The 21,170-nt window shown below is 52.6% G+C and overlaps 1 protein-coding gene across 1 annotated transcript; it reads left to right on the forward strand.

Annotated features, from left to right (window-relative positions):
• Positions 1-5,520: 5,520 nt before the first annotated feature.
• Slc8b1 (solute carrier family 8 member B1) lies at positions 5,521-20,577 on the forward strand. Its single transcript, XM_051176553.1, has 15 exons — positions 5,521-5,751; positions 11,786-11,938; positions 12,025-12,077; positions 12,586-12,642; positions 12,747-12,853; positions 12,937-13,104; positions 13,668-13,775; positions 15,224-15,283; positions 15,427-15,557; positions 16,081-16,222; positions 17,740-17,861; positions 18,277-18,430; positions 19,017-19,097; positions 19,573-19,640; positions 20,315-20,577. Exons 1-15 carry the CDS (start codon positions 5,596-5,598, stop codon positions 20,510-20,512), a joined length of 1,758 nt encoding a protein of 585 aa, XP_051032510.1. The 5' UTR covers positions 5,521-5,595; the 3' UTR covers positions 20,513-20,577.
• Positions 20,578-21,170: the final 593 nt, after the last annotated feature.

Here is a 21,170-nt window from a genome sequence, read left to right on the forward strand (position 1 = left end):
ACCCAGGCCTGGTATTACATTACATGAATGCGATTAAGTTTTTGCCTCTTCATTATATATTGTGTAGTTTTGTATGTGTGTGTTTGGGTTTTTGTTGTTTGTTTAAGACAAGGCCTTGGGCATCATTGGGAAGGAAGGGTACTAGTTAAGGTGAGGTTATAAATCTTTAAGGAACCTCTCCATGTCTTAGGGCCTCTTAGACTGAAATAGAAAGTTCCATTTCTCTTTGCACTTTAGATCTCCCTCGCCACTTCTGCTAGGACTGTCCCCAGGTTCTTGCACTATGTCCCAGCTGCCACCCACACCCTGGCCTCTGAAACCAAACTGGAGGGCATGCTGAATATGGGGCAGGTCTGGCCTTGCCTGTGTGTGAACCAGGCCCCTCCAAGCCTGGAGGGGAAGGCACCTCAGGTGTGGTTGCTGTCTGGTCTCTGCCACTCCCCAGTGCATGCTCTGGGGTCTGACACTTCATCTCCCCGAGCAGCAACTTTTCCAGTCAGTGAAATGGAGATGGCAGGCCCTCCTACAGGGCATATGCACACAGTCTGGTTCCAGTCAGCAGCTGCAGTTTGCCTTTTGTTTTGGTTTGGTGTTTTTGTTTGTTTGTTTGATGTTTGGTTTGAGATTAGCTTTTCTTTGCGTAGCCTAGGCTGTCCTAGAACTAACTCTGTAGAGCAGGCTGACCTCAAACTCAGAGATTCCATTGCCTCTGCCTCCCAAGTGTTGGGGTTAAAAGTGTACCACCACCTCCTGGTCTGCCTTTCGTTTATTTGGTTTTGGGTTGTTTGTTTGTTTGTTTGTTTGTTTTTGTTTTGAGACAAGGTCTCATGTAGCCCAGGCTGTCCTTGAATTTACTCTGTAGCCAAGGTTGACCTAACTCTCCTGATCTCCCTTTACTTGCTAGTGCTGGGGTTACAGCTGGGCACCAGCACACCAAGCTCATGAAATACTGACGATGAAGTTGAGGATACTGGCCAACCAAACTAAACTCCAGCCTCATCCCAGCTTTTGTTGAGTTGGGGTTAAACCATAAGAGACCAAGGCAGGACCTGCATGCCAGCACTTGCATGTGATCCAAGTTGAGGCAGGAGGATCAGAAGGCGGGCTGGGCTACATAAAGAGACTTCGCCTCAAAATAGAGAGACTGAAGACAGGATGGGTGTGCCTGTGATGCTATAGGCACACATCCAGCCAGTGGGACTTGGGGGCCTTGCTGGATGTGTCTGTGGACTGAAACACAGAGGTAGCTGATATCTTCTAAATATGGTCACATCAGAGTCTTGGACCTCACATCCCTTGGAGTCAGGGGTTGCTTCCTCTCCGTGAACCTGGCTGGGCCAGTGACTGTGAAGGAAGTGGCCCTATCCCACTCTGTTAACTTCCATCACAAATACTCAGAAGGTGGCATAGCTTCCCCTTGTGCTGGCCCCTGAGGTGGGTACCACATGAACACGCATCTACCGCCCTGGCATGGCCTTGTTCTGGGGAAGCCCAGGGATCAGCTATGCAGAAAAACCACATGGAGAAGCCTACTTTAAGTAGTCAAAGATGTGTGGCATCTGTTTATGCTGCAGAATCTTACTTTAACGGTGTAAAGGTGTGTTACTTTTGTTCACGCTGCATTTGTCTAATTATGTAAAGATGTGTTGCATGTGCTTCACTTTGCCTGCCAAGCCACCTGCTTAAGAGCTAAATGGTCAATAGGTAGGCAGAGAAAAGATAGGCGGGCTGGTGGGAAGAGAGAAAAATAGGCTCCAGAGAAAGACCAAAAAAAAAAAAAAAAAAATCACAGGAGGAAGGAAGAGGAGTAGAATGAGGGATATGCCAGGCAGCCCGGTGTAGAAAAGCAGTTACACAAGTAAAAAAAAGTAATAAGCCCTGAGGCAAAAGATAAAGAAAAACAGGTTAATTAAAAAGAGCTAGCCAGAAACCTGCCTAAACTAGGCTGAGTATTCAAAACTATTAATAAGTCTCTGTCATGATTTGGGAGCTGGTTGGTGGCCCAAAAAGAAAAGGCCTAGTTCACAGAGAAAGGCAAATGTCTACCAGCTTCCCTCGGGCTGCAAATACAAACACAAGGACTTAAGCTAGAACCTTTACACTGGGCCTCTCCCAAAATCATGACTCTCAGACACTCAGACATATATCAAGACACTGGTGTATTAGATCGGGTGACATTGGGAATGGTTGTTATGCAGCCATAGCTAATTGATACACGCAGGAAATCTCCTTCGGGGGAAGGAATTCAATACTCTCCAGTGGTTTTTGTGACATGGGACCTATTGAGGCAGAATTGTGGTAATGATGGAGGGGCTTGGTGGCACACGCCTTTAATCCCAGCACTAAGGAGGCAGAGAAAGGCAGATCTCTATGAGTTTGAAGTCAGCCTGGTCTACATGGCTGTTTTCAGGGCAACTGGTAATACACAGTGAGATTCTGTCTCACAACAACAACAATAACAACAAAAACAAGACAAAAAAGAATAGTGATATCAGCCATGTGGATACTAGTTGAACTCTAACCTTACACATGGCTAACTTAATACATTACATTTGTTTATTGGATGTGTGTGTGTGTGCGCGTGTGTGCACGCACATGCGTGCATGTGTGTGCGTGCCATGGTGTACATGTGTACATGTGGAGATCAGAGGGCAGCTCTCCCATCCCTACGTGGGTTTCAAGGGTCAAACTCAGGTTGTGAGGCCTGAGCATCAAGCGTCCCCATTGCCCACTTTACCCACTGAGCTGTCTCATCAGCTCCCAGCATGTTTAATTAATTGTGGTTCTGGGGAGTAATCCTATGGCCTTGACAACACTCATGGAGCACTGCACCCATGAATTTCCCACCAAACTGCAACCCTCTTTTCACTTTGAGTGAAAGGGTGTCACTAAGTGCTGCGGATGCCCTTGAACTGGAACCTGGGTAGGCCTTGGGTTTGTTTCCCTCTTGCCAGCCTCCTGAGTAGCTGAACTTGCAGGGCTATCCCACTGCTGCCTTTATGCTTGCTCTGTGCTTCTAGACTGGGTGTGCAGCTCAGCGTGTGCTAGCACGAAGAGATGCTGTGGAGAGGAATGCGGAGGAACCTCGGATCCAGGCATTTCAGGCTCTACAGCCAGCGTGCTTGCAGACAGCAGGAGACCTTTTCTATCTGGAGTCGTTTGGAATTATCGCCATCATGTTCCTCATCACCTTCACCATCAACATTACCATTATCACTATTTCACTCTTACCATCCCCATCATCGCCAGCGTACTAAGACAAAGTCTTGCTGTGATGCTCAGGCTGGCCTTAACCTCACAACCCTCCTGCCTCTGCTTCCTGAGTGCTAGGACTTCAGGCAGAGTTTCTGCAGAGCTCTCACCCTTCCATACCACCTTCAGTAACAGAATCTTTACGCTTCCCCTTCAAACGTCCCTCGGGCCGCCTGATGCCTATAATCCACGTGCTTTCATCACAGCTTCTACCTGAAAGCAGAAGTAACAGGTTGGAGTCAAAAAGCAAGGTGGAGAGTGGGTAAGGGAGCCTGTGTCTTTAAGAGCTGGGGCGGGACGAGCCTTAGAGGGCGTGTCTTAGGCGAGGAAAGGCGGACTGGGGAGTGGCCAGGCAGGGAAATGGGCGGGGCGGTTTGTGTAGGCGGGGCCCAGCTGCTTTTGGCCTGGGCTCTAGGGGCGGAAGGTCGTGGCGCGCGGGCCATCCGGCTGGAAGAAGACTCTGAGCTTGTGAGCTTGCGGGTCCAGGTCCCGCCCGAGGTAAGAGGAGCCCGAGCTTCGCAGCCCGAGCACCCAACTTCAGCTTCTTAACCCGGGTTCCAACTGGGACCCCCCAAACCAGAAAGCACTGCCCGGTTCTTATCCCTGTCCTTCGCCGTCAAGTCTGCCCACCTCTGCAGCGTTCCACACAGGTGCCGGCATGCTGTGAGCTCAATAGATGCTCATTTGGAAATGAGTAAAAGAAATTGGCAGACAGTGGAGTGGAGATTTGTGTCGGGGACCTGCGCCCTGGGTCAGCGCTCGTGTCCATTTCACAGATGCGGACTCCGAGGCCGTATGGCCGTATGCCCAGACTAACCTCAAACTGCCCACATAGCAAACGGAGACTGAACTGGAAGGCCCTGTGTTTTTCCACTGCGTGTCGGTCCCAAGTGGAGTAGCTAGAACAAGGAGAGACGAGACTCTCTTCCTGTCAACAGGTGAGGAAGCATCCGGACACCCTTCCACTCCTCTGGGGTCTCTTCCTGTCCTCCCCTGGCTCTGAGGAGATTGAGAAATGCATGTGCAGGGAGTCACACCCTCTCAAAACTAAAACCAAGAGAACTGATGGCCTTTGCCTCCCGATTGCAAAAATAAAATGGTCAAAACATGTGAGGCAGCTTGCCTAAGACTTTGAGCCAGTTTCTGCTTGGAGAGAAAAATGAAGCCCTCTCTCCCTGGCAGGAGGGAAGTGGATTATGCTGCAGCCCCTCCCAACTCGGCCGACTCTGGTCCCAGGCAGTTTAGGTGGCTTTGAGTAACTCACTTCCCTCTGGGCCTCAATTTCCCTATCGAGGACGGTTGGCTTTGTGGGTTTCTTTCTTGCCGCATGACCCTGGGCAGCCTGCTGAACTGTCTATCCCCAGCCCTCTGAACACTCAGAGAGGGCACCGCGGTGTGGCACCTCTGCTTGCTGACTGAGAGTGACAGCGCTTCACCGTGCCTCAGTTTCCCCATGTAGGGATCCAATGAGGTCCCTGGTGTAACATGCTGGGCACATTGCAAGACATCAAAGGAGGTTGTGGGGTATGAGGCGCTGGCCTCTGTAGGTCTTGGTGGCCACAGCCAAGGCCACCTCAGAAGTATGTTCTTTTGTTTTTGTTTTTGTTTTGTTTTTTTTTTTTTTTTTACTCTGGAACTTAGTGGCTGGCACACATTGAAATCTCAGCTCCTGAAGAGGCTGAGGCAGGAGAAACATGAGTTTAAGGTCAGCTCTGGCAAGTTTAGGAGAGCCTGCCCCAAAATAAAGAGTAGGAAGGGGGTAGAAACCAGGTGGTTCACATCTGTAAGCCCAGTGCTCCCAAACCAGAAGCAAGAGGATTGTCACTAGCTCAAGAGCAGCCCAGGTTACATAGTAAAGTCCAGGTTAGCCTGTCTCAAACAAACAAACAAACAAAAACAAAAAAACAAGGCTGGACATTATAGCCCAGTGCTAGAGTGCTTGCCTACATTCATAAGGCCCTGAGGTCCATCCTGATGCCCCACCCAAAAAGGAAAAAAATCAAAAGTCTGAGTTCCTTGTTCTTATAATGGGCTACTTCCCATACTGATCTCATTCAGCTGTCTGGCTTGCTCCCTAGGGCTCTTCCAGGCCTGATGTGTTGGTGAAGGGCAGGTCTCAGGGAGACACCCTGGGGGGGGTCACTCCTGGGAGGAGTTAAGTGCTCTCCCTTGGGAATGGGGCCTCTATATTGAGGAGACTTGGCTTGGGCTCCTTAAGGCCCTGGGGCCTGCAGAGATAATGTCCCCTCCTCTCACCCCACCCTGCAGGCACTGGAGTACGGGAGTGACCAGCCCTTTGCAACTGAAGCAAGCAGAGGGGGCTGGCCTGGCCCCAAGGGGCTGATGGCAGGCAGATGGCTGGGTCTGCGCTGGGCAGCTGGCTTCCTGTACGTGCCTCTGATAATGGAGACGGCTTCTGGGGCCAGAGATCCACCCGTGAAGGCCCATGAGTACATCCAGTTTTCAGCCCGAGGTGTCAACTGGACTGCCATGGCAGACGTGAGTACCCAGGCAGGGCAGGAAGGTGGATTGGGTGGAGTGTGTCTGTCGTATTGCCAGCTAACTATTACACATCTACTGTGTGTCAGCACTGGCGGGGCTGGACCCTGGGATCTACCGGAGCTCCTGAGGGAGCTGATGTGAGCAAGACAGATAAAGCCAGAGATTTCAGAGAGCAGGGAGCTGTGTGAACAGCCACACTGTGGGGGGGAGGATGTGAGTGTTCAAAGTTACTTCCGGTTTGGTGGTCTGTGACAAGCGTGTTCTGTGAACAAGTCACCTTGGAGCCAAGCTTTAAAGGAAGGGTGGAAGCCACTTGCTTGCACAGACAGACAGCTGGGGGAAAGGCTAGGGGACAAGTGTAAAGGCCCTGAGGCGGGTTCAAGTTTAGTGCCTTCTCCCACAGCAGCGAGGCCAGAAGGACTGAAACACTGTGTAAGGTTAGACCAGGTGGGCAGAGAGGTGAAGTGTGGGCCAGATTACAAAAGAGCTCTGGACCTTAGGCCAGGAGGTGAGACTAGGGAGCCAAAGGAGGGTTTTAAGCAGAGGGATGTCAAGATCTGATTTATGTCTTTCTTCAAGGGGTCTCCCTGGCTTTGAGAGGGGAGGGGTGGTTGCGGAAAGACCAAGCTGGGAGACTGGGAACATGGCGGTGGGTTTGGTGAAGTGCCAGGGACACACAAAGAGGAACACACAGGTGGATCAGGTGGAGAGCAGGCGGGGATGCGGAATGGATGTCACCATGGGTCCAGCCTGGTAAGCTGAGAGTGACCTAGGACTTGAACAGAGATTTGATTAAGGATCTCTGGGGGAAAAGGATGGCACCGGGCTGGACAAAGGCAGATGGACAGCTGCAGGGCCAGGGAGGAGGGACAGGGAGGAGGGACAGGGAGGAGGGCCCCCAGTGGATCGTAAGGCAGGAGCTGCTGGGGAGAACTTTCTTTTCCTTTTTGCTGTGTGTCTGTGCGCCCTCAAGAGTGTGGGGTGTGTGTGTGTGTGTGTGTGTGTGTGTGTGTGTGTGTGTGAGACGGGTGTGTATAGTGTGGTTCGTATGTGTGTGTGCACGTGTTTGCATATGTGGAGGTTTCCACGTGGTGGGTGCTGCTTACAAAGCTCACCTGGGAACATACTTGTCCATGAGCACGTGATGGCCTGAGGTGGCCTCTTCCCTTGTACTCACTGAGCTAGGATCTCTCAGTCAAACCCGGAGCTTACCAATTTGCCTAGTCCAGTTAGCCAGCTTGCCCTGGGGGAATCCCCTCTTCCTTCTATGGCTGGAACTGCACACACACACACACACACACACACACACACACACACGAGCGCGCGCATTTACCTGGTTTCTAGGGATCCATCATCCAGGCCCTATGCTTGTGAGATGAGCAGCTCTAACCACTGAGCCATCTACCCACTGTCTGAGACAGGGTTTCACATTTCCCAGGCTGGCTTCAAACTCTCTACCAAGTGGAGAATAACTTTGACCTGATCCTCCTGCCTTCTCCTGAGAGCTGACATTCCAGGCATGTGCTGCCTAGTTTCTTTATGTGGATCTGTGGGTAGAACCCAGGGCCGCACCTCGACAGCTGTATTTTCTCTGTCAGAAATCACAAACTCAAACCACCTACACTGAGAGTGTGGCCACCTATACCAAGTTTATGGGAGGGCGAGGGTGTCTGCACCCCACCCTCTGAGATGGCAATTAAGCCCATTTTACAGAAGGGTGGGCAGTTTGCAGTTACGGGGCCTATATAAAATTGGCTGCTCCTTCCCAGGTAGGAATCTGGGTGATTCTGTTTGCTGGGTGATTTGTCCAAGTCATTGTGCTCATCAGGCATCATTGTGCTGAACTCACTTAGAAGGTCTGCCCACTTAAAGGTACTAGATGAAGACTCTGAGGGTCAAGGATGTGAAGATGGCTGTCAGCAAAGTGGCCCCTGGCCCCCTTATGACAAACCAAACCTTCCTCTTTAGCACATGATCTCCCAGAACATGGAGACAGCTCTGTGCCAGGAGCCTGAGGTCAGTTACCCTCGGAGAATGTTCTCATGTAATCTGCATTCATTCACCAAACATCTGTTTATGTTTTACACAGGAACTCACAAGCTGTAGCCCAGGCTGGCCTTAAACTCAAAATAACGTTCCTGCCTCAGCTTCCTGAGTACTGGAATTACAGATATGAGCTACCATGCTGGTGTGCATGTGTGCATGTATGCGTGTGTGTGTGTGTGTGTGTGTGAGAGAGAGAGAGAGAGAGAGAGAGAGAGAGAGAGAGAGAGAGAGAGCACAAGTGGGCATGCTCATGGAGTACTGGGACTAAAACTGTGAGCCACCTCGCCCAGCAGGTTAGCTAATGTTTATTGAGCTCCTGCAGTGTGCAAGAATGAGACAGAGAGCCTGTAGAGCCATCCCCTGCGGCTTTCACTGCTCTGGAAACAGGCCAAGACAGAAACCTGCAGAATAACTTATAAAGTAAAAAGGAACCTGGTTAGAACCAGGTTAAAAGAATGTGGGTGTAGTTCAGAGGCTAGCTGCTTTGCCTCAGGCCATCAGGGGAAGGCATCTCCCCCCCACTCCACACACACACACACACACACACACACACACACACACACACACACACACACACACCCCAAACACACACAGGGTGTCTTTCTCTGTATAGTCCTGACCATCCTGGAAGCCTGCAGACCAGGCTGGCCTCAACTATCTGCCTCAATCTCCCAGTGCTGGGATTAAAGGCATGCTGTGATGTTTTTACTGAGGCCTGAACAGCAGGTGCAGCGGTCCTGGGACAGAGTGATGTTTTTACAAACTGTGGGGTGGGGTGGGGTGGGGGTGGCTGGAATCCTGAGCAGGAGGGACACTGGGTCAGGTGACTCAGCATGATGTCTCTATTCAAGGAATTTCAAACCATTGTAGTTCCTTTGGTTGTTTGCCCCCCCATGTGGTGTGTGCATGTCTGTCTGTCTGTCTATGTCTATATGTCTATGCAGGTCTGTCTGCCTGTTTTTGTCTGTTCGGATGCCTGGGCTGGCCCTTTGGGGCCATCTCAGAGCACGAAGCACAGGGCTTTCCTGACCAATGCTGACCGAGAGTAGAAGGGCCTCTCTTCCTGGGGTCAGGAGGGCTCTGAGAGCCTCAACCGACTTTGGGCCATGGAGTGAGGGTTGAGGAGCATGTGGGCACAAATGTCACCAAGGTGACAGTGGCCACCAGAGCACTTTGAGGAAAGCAGAGTCACGAAACAGCAAGCTGCTTAGCAAAGGTCACACAGTTGGACCCTCGGGGCTCCTGACTCTCCGTCTTTTTCTGCCCAGCTTTTACTGTCCTTCACAATAGCTCGGCTGGCTAGAGGGAGATACTGTGGTCCCAGATCACATGCAGTTTGTCACTTGCCTGGCCCAGTGGGTTTGGGGACAGGAGGTTGTTTTGCTTTAGCACTTGGATGTCTTTCAGAAGGGCATGTGACTGCCCAGACTTCCAAGCGGCCCCGTGGGTTTAGTGTTTCTGTAATCTGTGTGGTTCCCACAGATTGGAATTGGCTGCCCGAGCCTGACCCATGAGCCCAGAGTCTTCTGAGTTCTCCTGGGCTGAAGTGGAGCCTCAGGGAAGAGGGTGGCAGGGCTGTGGGGAGGTAGGCTGTCCCCTAGGCAAGACCCAGAGGGGCACCACCCTCGCCATGCACTGCTGAGTGTGAGCAGAGTGGGGGAGGGCGTGGCCGGGGGGAGGGAGGGATACCCAGCTCAGGCAGGGGCTAGATGGTCAGGCCATGTGGCAGGAGGCCACCTTCAGAGGACTTGTCTGGCTGACTTCCGGGAGTGGGAGCGTGTGTCTCCCATGTGCCTGTCACCCCCTTTGTGTCATGGGCTCTCACTGTGTCGTGTCCCGTCCCGTGCTTCGCTTCAGCTGGCCACTGTCAAGCAGAGCTGGGTGAGACACACCTAGGGCTGCACACAGGCTGTGGGAGGAGGAGGTGGCCCTCCCCTCCCCTCCCCTTCCCTGGGCTATTTCCCAGGCCTCTTGTGTCCAGGGAAGGTGATGCCCTTAGTTAGATCCACTGTCGACATGCCGGGGGTAGTGGGGCACTGTCAGACGATGAGCTGGGCTGAGGACTCGGCTCAGTGATAGAGTGCCTGCACAAAGTGCAGTTGAGGATGCACGAGGCCCGTGGCTTCCCTCCCCAGCACTGCATAAACCATGCTGCCGCTTGCCTGGACTCTCAAGTCTAGGGAGGTGGAGGTGGGAAGATCAGAAGTCCAAGGTTACCCCCAGCCCCCGGCAGGTAGCACGGTCCAGGCCAGCCTTCGCTACATAAGATGCTATCACTGAAAATTCTCCCAGCATCCCCCACTGGTGACGGAGGTGAGGTGGTGGCCCCACTTCTGATCCCTTCTCTAGGCTGGGGCTCCTGGGGCCACAGTGGCAGCCACCAGCCCTGCTCTCTGGCTGTGTCCCTTCCTGTCCTCCTCTGTTCCTGTAATGGCATCCCCAGTACCTCTCCAGCACACCTGTGAGATTGTGTCTCTCTTGTCTCAGCTTCTAGAGGCCACAGCCGAGCCCGTAGGCCGCCACTCAGCACTTTCACTTCCGGGGCTTTTCCCTGACAGAATGTTCTGGCATATGCTGGGGGTCATGTGCTAGGAAGTTCACAGTGGGTGAAGAGAGTCACTACTCCCTGAGGGAGCCCTCAGAGTATCCTAGGAGTTTAAGAATACTGCTGTTATCAGAAAGACTCCAGTGAGGTAGGGGACAAGGCAAATAGTGGCTTGCCCGACCCTGGAGTCCTGGATGTGCCTCTCAAATCCCAGCACTCAGGAGGCAGAATCGGACAGATCTCTGTGAGTTCGAGACCAGCCTGATCTGTAGAGCGAGTTCCAGGAGTACGCAGAGAAACCCTTTCTCAAAAATAAATAAATACATAAGAGGAAGGAAGGCGGGTACAGAGTATCTTGTCTGTCTGTCTGTCTGTCTGTCCTGGGCCCTTGGACTCTTCAGTGTTGTCTTGGTTTCCTTACAAGGACTCAACCCTTGCTCCTGTCACATAGGACTCATGTACTTGTTGGAGCCATCAACAACGCTGCCCGGTGTACTGAAGTTACTCCGCGTGTTTTATCTTTATTGATGTTGGTCATATGCCATGTTGATTAGTGATAGATAAAGCAATTGCAAAAACGAGATTCAGGATATCCTGATTTCTGTAGAGCGGTAGACCACTTGTATATAGCAACTTAAAGAAAAGGGGGTGTCTCCATAAGGGAGTGGGATTGGTAGAAAAGTAAGATGATGGGCGGGGCTTATAACAGGAGATTTAGTATATATATGTGTATATATATATACATATATATATTGCTTTTCTACACATTTATTTTTGTATCTATTTAGTTTTGATTTTTTTCAAGATGGGGTTTCTCTGTGTAGCCCTGTCTGTCGTGGAACTAGCTCTGTATCAAGGCTAACCTTAAAGTCAGAGATCTGCCTGCCTCTGTCTCCTGAGTGCTGGGATTATAAAGGCGTTAGCCACCAACACCCAGCTTGTTTTTATTTTTTTAATTATGTGTGTCTGTGTGCCCTAGCCGGCCAGAGGCATCACATGGTGCTGGGAACCTAACCCAAGTCTTGCATAAGCAGTAAATGCTCTTGATAGCGGAGCCATCTTTCCAGTCCATGTTATTTTATCATGAAGCAAACATGCGTCTGTGGATTACTGTGCTAGGTTGAACTTAATTACCTTTGCCATCTGTTTAGTTCATGTGTGTGAGTGTGGAGGTCAGAGGACAACTTTTGGAGTCATTTCCACCACATGGGGCCCTGGTGGTCGAATTCAGGCCATTTGCTTGGTTTTCGGCGAGCTCCCCTGTGCAGGCATGTTGCTGGTATACACATTTATTTCTAAAACAAAACCCCCCAGTGGATATCTTTGGGGGTCAGGGACAGGCTGACGGAAGATCACATTCAACTGCTTAGATGGGTCCAATCTGGTCTCTCCCTTGGTGGCTCTGTCACCCATGTCCCCTGCCTTCTTCCCTCTCTGCAGTGCCGCGCCGTGTGTAGCCTGAACACTTCTGACCGCTGCGACTTTGTCAGGGTGAACCCCGACTGCCACAGTGCGGGGGGCTACCTGGACTACCTTGAGGGCATCTTCTGCCACTTTCCCCCCAACCTCCTCCCTCTGGCCATCACCCTCTATGTGAGTGAGTCTGTGCCCTGGGGACCTGGTAATGGGCAGGTGTCTCCGGTGGGAAGTTAACTGTCTCCCTTTCTGGTCCCCACCAGGTTTTCTGGCTACTTTACCTCTTTCTGATCCTGGGAGTCACTGCAGCTAAGTTGTGAGTGTGGCCTCGGCTCGTGTCCAGCTTACAGAAGATGGGAAAATGCAATTTTGAGAGCCAGTAACCTAGTTGGGGGATGGATGGGGCAGGGGCCAGTCACTGAGAGCATGCCCATTGCGTGGGTCCTCACGCATGCGTGTGTGCTATGCTTACCTCCCACCTTGGTTTTTTGAGACAGCATTTCTCTGTGTAAACAGCCCTAGCTGTCCTGGAACTCACAAGAGATCCCCCTGCCTCTGCCTCCCAACCGCTGGGATTAAAGGCCACTGTCTGGTTAGAATTCTGTTTTTTGAGACAGGGCCTCTCTCTGATTGGACTAGGCTGGCTGGCCCGTGAGCCCTTGCCTCCTCCACAGCTCTAGTAATTACAGAATGCCACCGTGCCCGGCTTTATCACAAGGGACCCGAGGATTGAACTCAGGTCCCTTATGCTTACAAGGCAAGCACTTTACTACTGGCTGCGTCCCCTCCCTGCAGACCCTGACTGCTGGCTCTTCCTCTTCTAGCTTCTGCCCTAACTTGTCAGCCATCTCCACCAATCTCAAGCTGTCCCACAATGTGGCAGTATCCTTTGATGGAGCTTCCTGTAGGAAAGGGTGGTCGAGGGAGGCAGTGGCACAGGGTGGCGGCTGTGGTCTGCATGGAACCCCCTTGACATACTCCCCCATGGTGTCACCTTCTTGGCCTTCGGGAACGGAGCCCCAGATATCTTCAGCGCTCTAGTGGCTTTCTCAGACCCACGCACGGCTGGCCTGGCCATTGGGGCTCTGTTTGGTGAGTACAGTTCTGTTGGTGTACGGAGGTATTGGGGACCACCCAGGGTGTCCGCTCCTGAGCTCTGGTCTGTTGTCTTCCAGGTGCAGGGGTGCTGGTCACTACTGTGGTGGCCGGAGGCATCACCATCCTGCACCCTTTCATGGCTGCCTCCAGGCCCTTCCTCAGGGACATCGCTTTCTATATGGCGGCTGTGTTCCTAACCTTCACTGCACTCTATCTCGGCAAGATCACGCTGGCGTGGGCACTGGGTGAGCAGTTGGGGCATTCCAGGACAGAGTCTCTGGAAGTGTCCAGGGACAGAGAGGTTGATTTGATACAAAGTGACAAACTACTCAGGCCAGCAAATGATAAACAAAGGGAGGGTGGAATCTGGAGACTTTCAGATGTGATCTTCACCCCAGTGGCCTCACAGCAAACTCAGTCAGTGCTGATTAAGAGAGACCAATATGAGGGTCAGGGAAGCTAGGGGGAGGGGCAAATGGGGAGCTGGCAAGGGTCTTGAGCTGGAGCTACCCAACTCATTCTAGTCGTGGAAGGTAAGAGGCCAGAGACAGGTTAGCCTAGCAGGAGGCTATTGGGGACCACATCCCAGACTTGCCTGTTGCTCTGACTTCTGTGAGCAAACCCACAGGGGCTTAGGGGTTTCTGTCCACCCATGATTCCTTCTCAGATAGGCAGGAAAGGTGGGTCTAGAATGACATGGGAAAGGTATGGAGACTCCCCCAGCAGGACCACCCCCCCCCAGGACCGGGTTAGGCTGATACCTGCCGCCCGGATGCCCGCTGATGGCGCTCTGCACCTCTGCCCACAGGTTACCTGGGTCTCTATGTGTTCTACGTGGTAACGGTCATTCTCTGCACTTGGGTCTACCAACGGCAGCGTAGCAGGTCTCTGGTCCAGTCCACGCCCGAGACACCAGGTAAGGAACTTCCACAAGGGACAGGAGGGAGGGGCTGGCGTCTCTGTCCTTTCCTGCTGTCTCATGTCCCCGAGGCCAGTCTGTCTCTTGCCCAGCCATCTCCTCTCCATGCAGTTCCCACCCTGCCCAGGCCGTGTGTCTATTCCCTGGTTTGTGGTCACAGGTCTCTGCAGCATTACCACAGTTGGTCACAGCAGTACACACTGAGTAAGGAAGAATCCAGATGAACCTTATAGGCACATGTTCAGACCACAGGTACATATATGAACATATAAGTATATGCACACATGTATGTAATGAAACACATTGTAGGTGGAGTTTTCCTGTCCTTGACCCCCCATCCATCCCCAAATAACCAACATAGATATTTAAGATTACTTATAAATGTGCTCATCCAATAGCTCAGGCTTGTTACTAACTAGCTCTTACAACTTACCCCATTTCTGTTCATCTATGTGCTGCCTCAAGACTTGTGGCTTTTACCTCTATCCCATTTGGAGATGGGGAGCTGTTTTCGAGACAGCTTTGGAGCCTTTCCCAGGACACGCTCTGTAAACCTGGCTGGCCTGGAACTCAGACATCCATCCACCTGCCTCTGCCTCCCGAGTGCCGAGACTAAAGGCGTGCGCCACCGCTGCCCAGCACCTCTATCCCATTTTGTGTGTCAATCTTATCAGTCTGATGGGTGACTCCTCTGACTCCACTCTTCCTCATCCCATCAACCAGCACCCCAACACCAGACAGATGGTAGACCCAGACTCCAAAGGCTATACCTGGGAACCTGCAAGCCAGTCTGCATAACGCCTGTCTGTGTGGCTGCAAGCCTGCAGGGGGCAGCACTGTCTCATTTTGGCATGGAGGGCCTGAGGGCTCTCCTACAGGAAGGCTGCCGGGATATCCCCCTCTCTGCTAAGCAAGCTGTTAGAATTCAGAGCCTGCTCCTCCGCTGTGTCTGTAGATACACGGAAGCTGGGCAGGTTGGGTCGGGAAAGGACAGTGATTCTGAGAGAAGCCAAAGTCACAGAGAGGCAAAAGAGCCTTCTGAGTGCTGGAATTAAAGGTATCCGCGCTACTACCTGACAAATGTAATTATTTTTTAAGGTCCTAGGCTAACCTGGAAAAGCCAGTGTAGCCACCCACCTTCCTGTTGGGTATTGAACTGTGCATTGCCATTGCCTGATGTTTGAGGATGTCCTGCGAGCTGTGTTCCCACAGTGCAGGGATCTCTGAGTGTGTGTGGCCGTTGCTGAGAAAGCTAAAGTGAAGGGCTCAGGCAGAATGTGTGTCTGGATGCACAGGGTCCTGGGTTCTATCACCAGCACTCATAAAGCAGGCATGGTGATATCCCAGCATTGCAGCAATGAGGGCTGGAAGTTCAGGGTCAGCCTGGGCTACGTGAGACCCTGCCAAGGGTGTTAACCACGCCCTCCCTGCTCCTGTTCTTACAGAGATACTGTCTGATTCAGAAGATGATCAGGTGTCTTCCAACACCAACAGCTATGACTATGGTGAGGCCCCAGGCCCTGGACCCATGGGAATAAGGAAACACTGGGGCTTGGTTAGGGACCCTCTGCTGGGCTGGGAGGGCAAGGGAATAGGCCTCCCTGGATGAGCCAAGAGTGGCCACACCTGCCCCACCTGCTACACACAGGAGATGAATATCGGCCTCTGTTGCTGGGTCAGGAGACCACTGCCCAAATCCTGATCCAAGCCCTGAATCCCTTGGACTACAGGAAGTGGAGGACCCAGTCGATGTCCTGGAGGCTCCTGAAGGTGGCCAAGGTAAGAGGGGTCTCAGGACCCAATGAAATGCCCTTTGATGGCCAGCCTATCATGCAGTGGAGAGACTGAGTCCTCAGGCATGACTGGGAACCTGAACCAGGGCTCTCTACCCGCTATGGAAGAAGACAAATGTCTGCCAGGGACAGGGAAACCCACCAGAGGCCTGGGTAGATTTTAGGCCTTGTTAGTCTCAGGAATAAAGAATGAAGTACATTTGTTTGTGCCCCTGTGGTATGAGGTCACCTGAGCCCCGTTCCTTCAGTATAAAATGGAATTGTGGGGCAGCTCGTTGGTGGGGCACTTGGCCTAACACACATGAAGCCCTTGGGTCCATCCCCACACTACATAGGTGAGGTGTGGTGGGCATGCCTCTAATCTTGGCACCGAGGAGGCGGCAGAACCAGAGATGGGGACAGCATGCAGACAGGCATGGGCCTGCTTGTGGGTACTGTGCAGCCACAGGGCACCCCAGAATGGGGGAGTCTGCCGCACCCCCTCTAGCTGACACCTCCCACGCCCCCAGTTGCCTGTGGAGTTCTTTCTGCTGCTCACTGTACCCGTCGTGGATCCTGACAAGGATGATCGGAATTGGAAGCGGCCACTCAACTGTCTGCAGCTGGTCATCAGCCCCCTGGTCCTGGTCCTGACCCTGCAGTCGGGGGTCTGTGAGTACCCCTCCCTCACTGCCTCCCTTCTCCTCCTTCTCCCCCAAAGCCTCTTCAGACTAGACTCCAGGGCATGCCTAGCCAACAGACTTCCCTATCAGTGATCCAGTCCTGCCGGCCGCCTGCAGGTGGCGCTATAAACAAGTGGTCCTAGGATGGGCTAGTCCAGCCCTCTCTGCCTATCTCCATCAAAGACGGAGGAGGGCTGGAGGATGGGCGGGGCTCAGAGATGGGACACTTGCCTGGCAGCTGAGGTGCTGGGTTTCACGTCTTTAATCCCAGCACTTATGAGGTAGAGGCAGGTGTATTTCTGAATTTGAAGCCAGCCTGGTCTACAGAGTGAGTTCCAGGACAGCCATGAATATACAGAGAGAAATTCTTTTAAAAAAAAAAAAAATGGGGCTGGAGAGGTAGATTCAGAGGTTAAGAGCACTGACTGCTCTTCCAGGGGACCCGGGTTCAACTTCCAGCAACTACGTGGTAGCTCACAACTATCTGTAATGAGAGCTGGTTCCCTCTTCTGGCCTGCAGGCATACCTGCAGGCAGAACACAATATATTGTATACATACTAAATAAATAAGTCTTAAAAAAAAGTTACAGAATGAGAAATTTCACATCAAATCCCAGCTTTATCATCTTGAGATCTGGGCCAGAAGGAACACTCGCCAGAGCCCAGAGGGGGATGTCTGTCAGTTTCTGTGGTCCTGGAGTGTTCCGGTGCCCTCAGAGTGACTTGCTGGCCCCCACCACACTGGCTTTTCCCTGCTGGCCCCAGGACAAGTTTCATTTTTGCCTTGTAGCTGAGAGACAGACTCACCAGGCACTTTCTAGTCCTACCCCTGATTTTTCTTGTTTTCTGAGGTGAGAAACTAGCACTGCTCATATCTCTGTCTTCCAGCATCTCCCCTCACCAAGGTTGGTGATGTGGGAGTCTGAGGCAAAGGCAATGTGATCACCATGCGACTTTCATGGCAGGGCCATGTTGTGTGGGTGTGTGCCCACACTGTGAAAGGGTGGGGGCGGCGGTGGTTAGGAAGGGAAACGAGGGTGTCTGGGAACCTGGTCCCTTACCGCCTTTGTCCCTGATGGAGCTGTGGCCCTGCTTCCTGCCAGGGCAAGCCTGAAGCTTACTTCCCAGCCCTCACTTTTTAAAAATTTAGATAGCCTTGGTATGTAGCCCCGGCTGGCCTTGAACTCACTGTGTGGAGGAGGAGGGATGCCATACACTCTGGAATTTTCTGCCTCCGTGTCACCAGTGCAGGTGCTAAGATGACAAGCACCATGTCTGGTTTATATGATGCTGGAGGAGGAACCCAGGCTTCCCAACTGTCTAGTGACCCAGCTGCTTTCCCACCTCTTCCTGGCATTTGAGGCAGTGTCTCTTGAACTCTCTATGTAACTGAGTCTGGCCTTGAACTTCTGAACTTGCTCAAAGTCTGTGTCACTTTGTGGGGAGTGGTGGCAGGAAGTGGGAACCAAGGCTGGGGGAATCTCAGCTCCCTTTCTTGTCCCGTAGACGGCATCTATGAGATTGGCGGCCTCCTTCCTGTCTGGGCTGTGGTGGTGATCGTGGGCACAGCTCTGGCCTCAGTGACCTTCTTTGCCACAACTAACAGAGAGCCCCCTAGATTTCACTGGGTAAGGATTGGAGGCCTCCGATGGGCAGCCTGGGTGTGTGTGTCCTGGAGTGGCTTGGTGAGCGGTAATGTCTACCCTACCGGGGAGCTGAACCCCAAGCCATTTGCCTGTTCAGGCTTCTTTTTATACTTGGAGTGGAATAGGCTTGTTTCATTGAGATACTACTCGTGTGCCTTTCTGTTTTTATTTTTGTTTGCTCCATTATGTGCCTAAGTGTTTGGCTTGCATGAGTATACGCACACCATGTTTATGCAAGCTCGTAAGTCTCGAATACTGTCAGGCGAGCACTCTGTCGCTGGGTCACGCCCCAGCCTGGGTTGTGGGTATCTGTTACACAGCTTACGGATAAGGACCTGAGGCTGTGTCCTGTTGGGGACCAGCTGGGGTCCTATCGGGATCCCCATTCCCTCCACAGCTCTTTGCCTTCTTGGGCTTCCTGACCAGTGCCTTGTGGATCAATGCAGCAGCCACCGAGGTGGTGAACATCTTGCGGTCCCTGGGCGTGGTCTTCCGTCTGAGCAACACTGTACTAGGGCTCACTCTCCTGGCCTGGGGGAACAGCATTGGAGGTGACTTGATGCTCTGGGGTGGCTCTTCCCTTCCTTAGCCACAGGCATATATCGAGAGGACATCCAGGGTGTGTGTTCTCTATACCAATGGGTTGCCTACTGTCATTTTTGAGGTGACTCTGTGTGTGTGTGCGCGGGCGCACCTAGTTTAATGCAGAAACACTTCACAGCTCCCCAGAGTTCATGCACGGCATGAAACTCATTACAGCCAACCATGTTTAATGTATATGTGGGGGTCTGTGACACACAGGCTGTCACACATACATACCAGCTTGGTTATGGTTGACCAGGTTACCCACTGAACAGGAACAGTCTAGTCTAGCATGGAGCTGGGAGTCCGGAACCCAGCTGTCCTTTAGCTCAGGCCTCTGAGTATCTTACCGAAAGCACGCAAAGGTGCCGTGAGAGCTAGTGGTACAGTACTGCACCCCTAAGGATGCTCCCAGGAGAAAGAGTGGGGTAAGAGGAATTAGAGTGAAGGGTGTCTTAGATGGCGCTGGGTCCCCCAGAAGGCCTCTATTGGTGTTTGTTGACTGACTAGCTGTGTCAGCAGGAGCCTGCCCCTCACAGCCTACTCTCTTTGCAGATGCCTTCTCAGATTTCACGCTGGCCCGCCAGGGCTACCCTCGGATGGCATTCTCTGCCTGTTTCGGTGGCATCATTTTCAGTATCCTTTGTGGGCTTCTCTGAGTCCCCGTGTGGTGTCCCAGCTCTGAGAGTCACAGGGAGACTCTGAGCAGCGCCACCCTTGGGGCTGGCCAGGAACCTATGTCTTTCCCTTTACATTTGGTGATGGGGACTTGAGATTCCATCCTCAGGTTAGTAGAAAGGAATGAACCTGAAATGATCTATAGAGATGGCTTTGGCTCCGCCTCAGCCTCTTACTGTAAGGCACAGGGGTGTGGTCACTTAGCCTCCGTTTCCCCATCTGCTGAGTGCTCACAGGCACCCAGCATTTCCATCACCCATTTTATTAGAGGCATTAGCATCAGGGGCTCTGGGTTGGAGGCCCTGGGTATAGACAGTCAAGAAGGCCATGTACTGAGGAGGCCTCTGAGCCCAGGGCTGAGGTTGAGCGGCTGTGAGGGAGGGCTGCAAGGCTGGGCTGTGGACTCCAGGGAAGCTTCCTGAACCGGCTGCAGATATCCTGGTGGGTGTGGGGCTGGGCTGCTTGCTGCAGATCGCCCGGAACCATACTGCAGAGGTGAAGGTGAGTCAGCCGTCTTGAGGGAAGGCTAGGGTGATCGCAGAATATCTTAAAAATGTTTGGCAAAAATAAACAAACAAACAAAATATTTGGCATAGGGGGTGGAGTTTCCCTGCAAGCAGACTAAGATGCAGCTTGCATGGAATGAGCAGGTGGCCTGAGGCTTCCGTTCCCTTCAGCTTTGCCAGTGAATCAGAGTGATGACATACCCCAGCTTCCTGGATAAGCATATGTGGGATGAGGATCAAAGCTGGAAGTACTCCCCACAGGGAGGAGCTGGGAGCCGAGATGTGCCCCAGAAGGCGGGGCCCGTCACAGTCACATTAAGGGAGGACTCTTTTTTTTTTTTTTTTTTTTTTCTTGTTTGTTCTTTGAGACAGGGTTTCTCTGTGTAGCCCTGGCTATCCTGGAACTCACAGAAATTCATCTGCCTCTGCTGGGATTAAAGGCGTACACCACCATTGCCCGGCTCTCAGGGAGGACACAGGCTGGCCTGGGTGCTTGTGTACGCCAAGACTTTACTGAGGCATCAGAGAACATGTGTTCTGGAGAGTGGAGTCTGGGAATCTTCAACTTGCAGAGACTTGGGGACTCGAGTCAATGGCTCACACGTGCTAAGCCATGGCCCAGAGGGCTCTCATGGGGGGTGCTGAACACCTCTCTTCTTCTCCCCACAGCTGGAGCCAGATGGACTGCTGGTGTGGGTGCTGGCCAGCGCCCTGGGGCTCAGCCTCGTCTTCTCGCTGGTCTCGGTGCCGACTCAGTGTTTCCAGCTCAGCAAGGCATACGGTCTCTGCCTGCTCCTCTTCTATGCCACTTTCCTTGTTGTGGTCCTACTCACGGAATTTGGGGTGATCCACTTGAAGAGGGTCTGACTGAAGCTGCTTGGTGATTCCCCTAGCCTCCTGATGGGAGAACTGGAGGGGGGGCTCCTGTAGTTCCTGTGTACCTCCTGAGAGGGTGGTCTGTCACCGCCAGGGCAGAGCTCTGCATGGATTGCAAGGTCCTGGCTGCCAGGACCCAACTGCCTCAGTCTGGGGATTTGGAGGCTGGCACCACCCCCAGGAAAGGATGGGATGTTAAATGACTGCAGAGCCATTGGGGAGGGTGGCCCCCATCACTGCTGGGCTTTGGGCAGCCCTGTGACTCCCTCTTAGGCTCTAGCATAGTCCCAGCGTCAGCTGAGTCCCGCACCAGTGTTGGCTGAATAGACCCAGCGTGTGGTTTCTCGGCCTCTCAAGTAGTGTTACAGTAGAAGGAAACAGGTCAAGTTAATGGTTGTGCACGGTACTGAGCCAGGTGGCTCAAAGCCACCTGGGCCCTGCCCTGCCCTGCCTGACGAGTGGCTGCTACATTGGACCGTGGATCCAGACTCTTCTAGAACTCTGTGCTCACAATTCTGACTCCCCAATCTACAAAACAGGAGCCAGCCTGGGCCCTGTGCCTACCTCAAGGGGAGCCAGGGGGAGTGACCCCCTCCACAGGGGATTCTTTTAAAAAATGCCACTCAGTCCCTGATGGCTTTCAGCTGTA

This window comes from Phodopus roborovskii, unplaced genomic scaffold (genome assembly GCF_943737965.1).
Source record: "Phodopus roborovskii unplaced genomic scaffold, PHOROB, whole genome shotgun sequence".
NCBI lineage: Eukaryota > Metazoa > Chordata > Mammalia > Rodentia > Cricetidae > Phodopus > Phodopus roborovskii.